At 35.3% G+C, this 10,121-nt stretch overlaps 1 protein-coding gene and 1 long non-coding RNA gene across 2 annotated transcripts in view; both read right to left on the bottom strand.

The window, feature by feature from the left end:
* Window positions 1-813: 813 nt before the first annotated feature.
* Window positions 814-10,121, bottom strand: part of LOC138359021 (uncharacterized) — a 246,153-nt gene continuing 236,845 nt past the window's right edge. Inside the window, exon 2 of the long non-coding RNA XR_011225731.1 lies at window positions 814-1,924. This is a non-coding gene — a long non-coding RNA (uncharacterized lncRNA). The remainder of the gene's footprint in view (window positions 1,925-10,121) is intronic.
* Window positions 5,389-10,121, bottom strand: part of LOC123745812 (transmembrane 7 superfamily member 3) — a 19,847-nt gene continuing 15,114 nt past the window's right edge. The window contains exon 10 of the mRNA XM_045726820.2: window positions 5,389-7,277. Within this exon, the coding sequence (XP_045582776.2) occupies window positions 6,721-7,277 (557 nt within the window). The 3' untranslated portion in view covers window positions 5,389-6,720. The remainder of the gene's footprint in view (window positions 7,278-10,121) is intronic.

The raw sequence follows: 10,121 nt of genomic DNA on the forward strand, positions 1-10,121 counted from the left end.
TTTTCTACGTTCTAATTGAGTTGAACGTCGGTATATATATATATATATATATATATATATATATATATATATATATATATATATATATACTATGATCCTCATCGTTACTATAAGTACTACCAAAATAGGGGGATGGCTGTGATTATAATATATATAATGTTATTAATTACATTTAATTACATAATTACATTCTACCCACTTCAAGACCCCGAGCCAACACAGAGACAGCATCCAATGACCCTGCCTAAGGAACATAAGCTGCCCAGTGGATACATTTAATATCCCTGATACATTTATAAATTTAATAACCAATTAATACCGCTATGTTATGCCATCATCCACTTGTTCTTTACCACCTCACCCAAAGAGAATATAACCCGATGATAATATACAATATAACACGGTAAAATTGCACTTTGGAAATGTAAGGTGTACTTTGCGAAACGCAACCCTCGGCGTCAGACTATAATAAAGTGTGAAAATGAACTTTGGAGAGTTAATTTTTCAATTTCCCTCGATAGTTGAGAAAAACGTAAAAAATATTGAGAAGATTCGTGTTAGAATAATTAGTCTTACCCTTTCGGTCATATTCAACACTATATGTTTGCAAGAAAGACTGCTACCAAAGTACACTAATTATATATATTATATATATTATATATATATATATATATATATATATATATATATATATATATATATATATATATATACCACCAGTGGTGGTACCCCTAAGTATATATATAATATATATATTATATATGACACTGTATATAGACACATATAAAGGTGGTTCATCAATAACACATACAATATTTTGTAAGTACATAGGAATAACTTTATTAATAAAGACAACATACAGATTACGGTATAGCAAAAAATATGGTTCGGGTTCACCCTGCAAATATGGGGGTGAATTCCATTAATTACTCAAAATACATTTCATGAATATTACAGGCTAAGCCTTTAAATGTCTAAATACAACAAATTAAAGTTGAAATGTAAATATTTAATTATCGTAATTATCATTAGAAATTATAAAAAAAAGAACTGAAGAATTAGCCTACCGCCTTAATAATCCATGCCATCACTTTTTTTTAATAAATGTTATGCTTGTACACATGAAAAATTTTGTAGATAATCGAACAAACTCAACAATTAGAGATTATGAAATAATTTAGTCTTGTGAAGTTAACTAATTTGCTGTGTAAACAGCAGAACAACTAATCATCTTAAAACAAATATTTAGAAAACTCTTTTTGCAAATACTGTACACGCGTGTATAGTATTAATGGAGCAGCAACAGGGCATACCCAAGGTGTAACAATGACTATTGCCCAGCGTGTGCTTGCTAAGGCCCTGGAGCCAGATTCCCGAAAGTACTTACGCAAGCACTTGCGAACGTGTACATCTTTCCTCAGTCTTTGACGGCTTTGGTTACATTTATTAAGCAGTTTACAAGCATGAAAACTTCCCATACAACTGTTGTTATTGTTATAAACAGCCTCCTGGTGCTTCGGAGCTCATTAAGTGTTTAATAATTGCAAACAAAGCCGCCAAAGATTGAGAACAGATGTACAGGTTCGTAAGTGTTTGCGTACGTACTTTCGTGAATCTGACCCTTGTGGAGGAGGCTGCGCTCCCCAGCAAGCAGGCTGAGGGGAAATAAGGGCATCACATAGTGCCCTTCGCCTCCCACCTCACAAAAGAGGCACTATTGTCACCAATGATTTAATACCTAAGTAGTATAATCATTTTTGTGTAATTTACAAAATCCCTAGTAAGTTTGCAGACTTACATTTGGAAGACCCCTTAGTATTTCACACGTCAGTTCAATCATGGCTTTTGACACACGACTGCGGACATTAAGGGATGTATGTATGTCACTCATTTGGAGTTTGTTTATTAGTCAATTTACGACAAGCTGGTGTGAGGGGGGGGGGATATAGCTACCTTATCAAAACTTGCTTAAACCACACTGTAAACAACTCTACCTCATCAGTGGGAACTGAACTCTGGAGACTTAAGGCTGCAAGACTAGTATTATAGCTACTCCAACAACTGTCATCTTGTTATACAACCATTAGTCTACTTACCAGTTTAAAGAATTAATCACCTAAAATGTGGATGGCTTGTGAGCTGTGATTAGTAATTCCTATTACTTCCTGAGGATTGATCTGATAATTTCACAATATTTGTTAAGCCTATGAGAACACCTTACTGATTAGCTACTTTGTACAATATTTATAGGAATGTGCAGACTACACAGAAGCATTTCTGTAACTATTGTATATACAGGCCAAGCCTTTACACTCTTTAACATCACTGCATTTACCAGCTCGAAGCATTTATCACGACCAGTGAAAAATTATGCATAAAATTATGCATACAAGTATTACTGTTGATGACAGTACTTTTAGCTACTGAATTGTACATAGTCATAATTGATTTTATGTAGTACATGATCTCCAGCTACACAATTGAATAAGACGACAGCGTGCTACTACATTAATTCCTTAATGTTTACTGAAGAAATGCTGAAAATTTGGACGGATTTAATGAGCATGCCTATTGTATACTTACTGATAAATTCTATTACTGCCAAGGGTGTATTGAACCATACAGGAAGTAGTGTTAAGGATTCATACAGGATAGTATGATCACTGCTGAAATACAGTACTTCTTTCTTACAAAGAATATTTGATAAAAACTAATTTATGATAACATATTGATACTGAAGAAACATTATCTTTGAAACTACACTTAAGAACGAAATTATATGTAAGGAAACACACACAGTAGTTGTACGTGTTACCTCAAAAAGTAAATGATAAAAAATAAATGATGCATGATAAAAAAATATCAATTCATTGTGAAAACTGTCAAAGAGACGAGAACTATTCCTCTCTCCCTGCTTATCATGCACGACTCATCATGCTGAAATTCAATCAATTATTCAGACTAATAAACATACCAGTATGAACGCATAGAACTGCCAGGAGAGTCAATTATGCTGTCATGAGGCACACAGTGCCACCTTATCAGTTCTTAATCCCACCCATAATAAATAATTGTATGTCTCATTGATAGGTTGACCTTTCAAAAATAGTTGCCGTGACAAGTGACGGTATGCTCCGTCACTTGACTAATCATGACTAATCTTGACAGTGACTAATCATACTCCGTCATGATTAGCAAAACAGCGGGGGTTTGTAAACGTGTTTGCAAGATATGTTGGAGATCCAAGGGTAGGCTTTCACTGTAATTGTACACAAGGCGACCTTGTCTGCAGGAAGCTGGTATATGTTAAGGAACATGAAGTGATGATAATTGTAACTAAGATCATTATATGCATGTATTTTGTAGAGAAACAAAATCGGAATTTGCCGAGTGAGGTGAATTTGTTAGGCATGGGAACACTAGGTACAACAATGTTCATTGGATTAGATCTGTTCTAAATCTGTTCTCTAAAAGATTTGTTGAATATTTGGGTGAAAATTGTAATTTTGACGAATGAAAACTGTATTTGTGGACTGATGTTTTTTACAGATTTATCCTCACATTTAAATGGCTTAATCACAAAAGCCTTTGAAATCAAACTTAAACCTTTTAAACGTGATGTCGACAATTGCATTTTAAAATATTTCCCAAACCTAAAAACCGTGGCAGATTTTGAAATGTACGAGAAAACATTTAAAGTTTTCAAATGCAATTTTTGAGCATCATTGATTCTACTACTGACCAATTTTCTTTTATATTTACTAAATTCAGATAACTTGAAGAAACAGCAAGATTCATAGTGCGTAGTCGGTGTAATATTAGACAAATTGAATTTGAAAATGTTACAGCAGATTGATTAGGTCAATTTTGAGATTTATTTTAGATATTTACAAAGACCTTAGTTTGCAGGCAGAAATTTATCGACCTAAGAACTGAATTAAACAATTGTTTGGATCGGCGACAGGATTAACGCCAAAAAATTGCAGAAATTTAGATTTTGAAACTAAAATCGATTCTGAAACTACTGACTGAAACAAATCTCTTAATGGCAGTTTTAACAGTATTTCCATCGAAACTATCATGCGAGTCAGTGTTTTTAAGTGATGAATTTTGTCGTCTAATTATACGAGTTGACTTAATTACTGCTGGAACTAGCGCCGCATGTACAACTCACGCAACCAATCACAAGCCAGATATAAAAGACGTCATCGCTGGTGCGGCAGCAGAAGTCTCGGAGTAAAATAATCATATTTTCCTTTTGTCATGTCTAATAATATGAACCAAAACTTACAATTTGACGTCCACATTTCTTGTGGCTTATAATATAAGGTCAATTACTACTTAAATTTGTTTTCTTTTCAATTGTCTTGTTTAAAACTTTAATATTTTTTGTTCACAGGCTTTTTAAAATACTTCCCTTTATTTCAATCTCACTTGTTTGTTAGTAGTGAAACAAGATACACTTAAATAACCAACAGGGCTTTTTTTCCTTATCGTTCATTATCATCATTATTAATTTACTGAATTTTTATTTTTTTAGAATAACTAGTTATTAATAACATATAATTCCAAAAACTGTACCATTTAAAACGAGTCAAATGGAGTCAAATTGGTTGCCTAAACAGACTTCTTTAAGAAAGATTTTCAGAATTTCCTTTCTCCATAAAAATAGTAAAGCACAATAATAATATTAATAATTTGTGGCTGAAAATTTTCATGGGCACACAGGATAACGTTTCAGAAGATAACTATCAATTTGGCACACGCTCAAAAAAAAAAAAAAAAAAGTTCCCTACCCCTGACCTGGGCAACAACAATGCGAGCTTTTCAAAGTATGGTAGACAATTCTTATCTTATAAGATCTGAATGACACTGCTAGAAAATAAATATACAGGTGTTGAGAACATTAAAAACCCTCTGGCCCATAATTACCAAAGTTTGTAAACCAAACTACTCAACTGTTCAATTATCAAAGTAATGTACACCGATATCAAAAGGAAAAACCAATGGAGATTAGACGGGTTTGAAGTTAAAGAACGCAGTGTTATACTGACAATTACAAGCTAATAAGAGCAATAAAGAACCTATGCAGTCACAATAACGTGGCTAAAGTATGTTGACCAGACCACACACTAGAAGATGAAGGGACGACGACGTTTCGGTCCGTCCTGGACCATTCTCAAGTTGATTGTGTCGATCACATTCTCAAGTCGATCACAATCGACTTGAGAATGGTCCAGGACGGACCGAAACGTCGTCGTCCCTTCACCTTCTAGTGTGTGGTCTGGTCAACAATAAAGAACCTAGATCGAGGCCATTTTTATTGACATACGAATAACGTGCTTTAATAACCAAGTATCACAAGATGAAAAATAAAAATGTTGGAAATATCTATATGAACAAGAAGATTTTTATTATAGATGCTAGAATACGAAGAGGAAAAAAAAGTTTCTACACAAACCGTTTCAAAAACAAAAAATCACACAACAGGAGTGATTATCAATTTATACAATGTTGCCGTATGAATGCACAGCAAGTTTATATGTTGCATTGTGCACAACTAGAGAGTTTATACAGGTTGCACAATTAATGAAAGAATTTTCTTATGCATGCTTTGGTATGACATGTACATGGGATTATTGGTAAATGTATAAGTGCATATACGGTATAGCATACAATTACTTCATTATATGCACTTTGTGACTTAAAAAAAAAACAAATCATGTCTCTGTCACGAAGATCAATATAAGACAATATGAGAAAATATATGATCTTTAGTATTGAACTATCAAAATGGAGATCAATTAGTAATGCTATTTTTTTAAATGCTGACAAATTATAAAAATGATTATGAAACATCAGCTATACAAGGAAATAATAAATGCCATGTCATACACAATCCAATACTTGATAAACAGATGTCAATAACCTCACATACGAAATAAACACTAAATATTGAATTTTTTTATAAACATGGGCTGAATTTGCACAAGTTGGATATCACTTCGATATTAAATAATCCAAATGATTTAATTTGGATTATTATATAAATCGGATATCTTATCTTATCTGAACTATAATCCAAGTCGGATATCTTGATCCATTTTGTACCATTGCACAAGTCAGAGATCTCTTGTCCAATATGTACAAGTTGGGTATCTATTGCACCATTGTACACGTCTGGGTATCTATTGTTCAATCTGCAGTGTTGCACAAGCCGGATATATCTTGCCCACTTTTTTACCATTGCACATGTTCAATATCTCTTATCTGCTTACCACCATTGCACAAGTTAGGTAACTTTATTCAATATGTACCATTGTACACGTCGGATGCATCTTGTCCACTACGAGTTACACAACATGCATATACTTAAGCATATATAAGCATATAATTAACATGCTTTGGCCAGCTTTATCCTCCCAACAAAGATCTTTGAATATTTGGCAAATACTTTTTCATGACTTGTATTTGAAAAAGAGCATAAAATGATTTCACGTTGAGTGTTCACACTACTGATTATGGCAAGTTCTGTCCAAATAATAAATACATACATCAACATTTTTAAGTGAAAGATCCTCAATTGCATGTAAAATATAACTTTAGTTGGACCAATCCAACCACCATATGGCGATTCTATACGAGGTATATCCTTTGAAAACTCAGTAAATTAGGGGTATACCATGAAATAATATTTTCTGTCTAAAGATATATACTTTATCAGTGAGAATTAGCTGTATACTCATCATCAAGTACTACTCTAGATTTTCTGAATGAACAGCATGCGACCCCGTCACCCTCAAACTGGGTATCATCATCATCACTATCTTCTAGTAGCCTCTCGTCGTCCCTTCTTAAGCGAGATCGAACTTTGTCTATCCATTCATTTATTCTTGCCTTAATAGCATTAAACTTCGATGCGTTAGAGTTTAACTCTTCATCTGGAGAATGAGATGTAGTGCGCACTCTTTGGAAGCTCTCATAGCCCGACTCTAGAGAATTGTGCCTATTACAAGTCACTCTTTCTCGCAACATTCTAAATGAATAAGTTATCCTTAAAATCCACGTTGGCCGATCTTCTATGCCAACACCTCCGGGGTCCGGATCCATAGGCAGGCACGCAAATATTTTATCAAACACGAAGTTACAAAACTTCTTGGTAGCTCGCCATGAGGAGAGGTTTGGTGGTTGAAATGGAGGGCTTGATCTCTCTCGGTACAGTTGATAACCCATACCAGATATAAAGAGTAAGATCCACAAGCACAGCAAGATGATATCTGCAAAATGTTTGGGATATACAGTCAAGTATGTGACATTCACATCTAGAAATTGCAATGGTGAGCCGTCCTGTATTAAATGCTGGAATTTACACAGTGGATGGAGAGTCAATAAATATTTCATATAAAATACAGCACATTAAGATATAATTTAGATAGTAGACTGGTTGGCTGTGACAATCCAATACACATTTGATATAAAACACAATACTGTACACAAAATTTATATATATATATATATATATATATATATATATATATATATATATATATATATATATATATATAAAGGAAGGGGGTGGTAGGAGAAAAGCACACAGAAACTGTATTGGAGGGGACCTACATTCCCTCCAATGCGTTATGTGTGGTTTCCTCCGAGGCTATGGGTCCCCCTTCTTCCAGCCAGAGGTGGTACTCCCTTCCATATATATATATATATATATATATATATATATATATATATATATATATATATGACAGTGTCAGACCACGGAGGAAGAATTGAAACAGGAATTTCCTTAAGTACTTTCGTATATTAATACATCTTCAGAAGGAATGAATGAATGGTTGCTGTGTATACAGTATATATATATATATATATATATATATATATATATATATATATATATATATATATATAATATTATATATATATATATATATATATATATATATATATATATATATATATATATATATATATATATATATATATATATATATCAACTGGCTGGCATTGACCAGGCTGGGAAATGCAATCAGTAAAAAAGAATAAGTAAAAGAGGAGACCTCAACCCTGCCGATGGTTGTCGACTCTGGCTACATTTACATTTACATTTACATGCAAACACGCGCGCGCACGCACAATTAAATGGCTCCGGTACTGAAAGACAGGAGCTACGAGGAGAAGATTGAGGTATTATTTTATTATTCACTGTTCCGGGGGACAGGCAGCCAGAGTGTATTCATACACGTTAGGCTTATATCGAGGCCCCGCTACCCCTCCCCCCCTCTCAGGTCGAATTACTGACCCCGCCCAGGATGCAACCCCACAACAAGCTGATTAACTCCTCAGTACCTACGTACTGCTAGGTGAACAGAAGCATTAGGTGATAGGAAATGCGCCCAGCCATTTCTTTCCCGCCTGGGATTCGAACCGTGAATTCTCGATTGTGAGTCGAAAAAGAACCCGACTGTACTACCGGGACTCTTAATTATGCTAAAACTAGAAGATAGGAGACAAAGAGGCGACATGATCACGACGTACAAAATAGTAACGGGAATCGATAAAATTGATAGGGAAGAATTCCCGAGACTTGGAACTTCAAGAACAAGATGTCATAGATTTAAACTAAACAAAGCTGCCGATGAAGTATAAAAAAAAACACTTTTGCAGAGTGGTAATGGTTGGAACAAGTTAGGTGAGGTGGTGGTGGAGGAGGCGGCCAAGACCGTCAGTAGTTTCAAAGGGCTATACGACAAAGAGTGCTGGGAAGACAGGACACCACGAGCGTAGCTCTCATCTTGTAATTACACTTGGGTATTTACGAGAGTATTTACAAATATTCTTTCTGTACAATCGACTTGAGAATGGTCCAGGATGGACCGAAACGTCGTCGTCCCTTCACCTTCTAGTTTTTTTTATTATTATTTTTCTACCACAGACGTGGCCAGACATTTACAATGCTAACCAGCATATATACATTTTCTTCTGTCCTCCATGGACAGGGTTAGAGATGTGTTAAACATATAGTTCAAGGGTTTATTGAACAATCAACCACAGGTGGTGATTCGGTGCTTTTAAAATGCTAAGCTAACCTACATACGTAAATACATAGATACACACATTTACGTATGCCCTACATGAAGTGTTCGATGTGTCTTTTACATAGTGTCATTAATGTGCACATAAAGGTGAAATGTAATTCTGATCAGCTTCTATATATACTTTATACACATACATATACATACACACACACACACACCTTCTAGTGTGTGGTCTGGTCAACATTGTTTCTTTAAGAAAGACAATCTGCAAATGCTACAGCTGTCCAAGACACCCCCTCTGCAGATGTGTCAAATACAGGCGCACAAAACTAATTACAGCATCACGACTGATTCCTAAACGTTATTTAGACAGTCAGAGACAGTAAGCCCATGAGAACTGTGCTACATACTGTTACAGTCGAGAGGCGGGACCAAAGAGCCAAAGCTCAACCCCCCCCTCCCGGCAAGCACAACTAGGGGAGTACAACTTGGTGACTACATACCGTATCAGTTAATATATGAGAAGTACCAAAGGTTAGTACAAGGGGGTGAAATTAATGACTTATGAAATAGTGGCAAGTGTAAATATTACTGATCAGACGAGACTTGCCGAGGATAGACCGTATAATAATAATAATAATTATTATATGACCATATACCACCTTGAGAGGGTATGCGAGCCAAGTAATTATCAAAAGAAGGCACCAAGCTGGGAAGGCTATTGAATAGTCTGCGACACACAACATTCAAAGGACCCCGCATATAATTCGGGACGCCAATACGAAAGTAAACATGCATACGACGGGCGGCGTCAAAGGCAACGGTTTCATCAAGAATTCTATCATGGGACACGCGACTGTGAGGGACATTGGAAAAGATATGAGGGCATGGAGGCTGGAGATGAGGGCAAGGAGGCTGGAATATCAGGGCAAGGAGGCAAAATCTATCTCACTCTTTCTGTCGTATTCAGTAATACGCACACGCATTTTATTTAAATAATCTAAAAAAAGCAGCAGGTGGAAGAGGGGGGTTAGATGATTGGAAGAGAGGGTGGAGAGGGAAGAAGTGAGAGAATCT

Source organism: Procambarus clarkii, chromosome 88 (assembly GCF_040958095.1).
Source record: "Procambarus clarkii isolate CNS0578487 chromosome 88, FALCON_Pclarkii_2.0, whole genome shotgun sequence".
Classification (NCBI taxonomy): domain Eukaryota; kingdom Metazoa; phylum Arthropoda; class Malacostraca; order Decapoda; family Cambaridae; genus Procambarus; species Procambarus clarkii.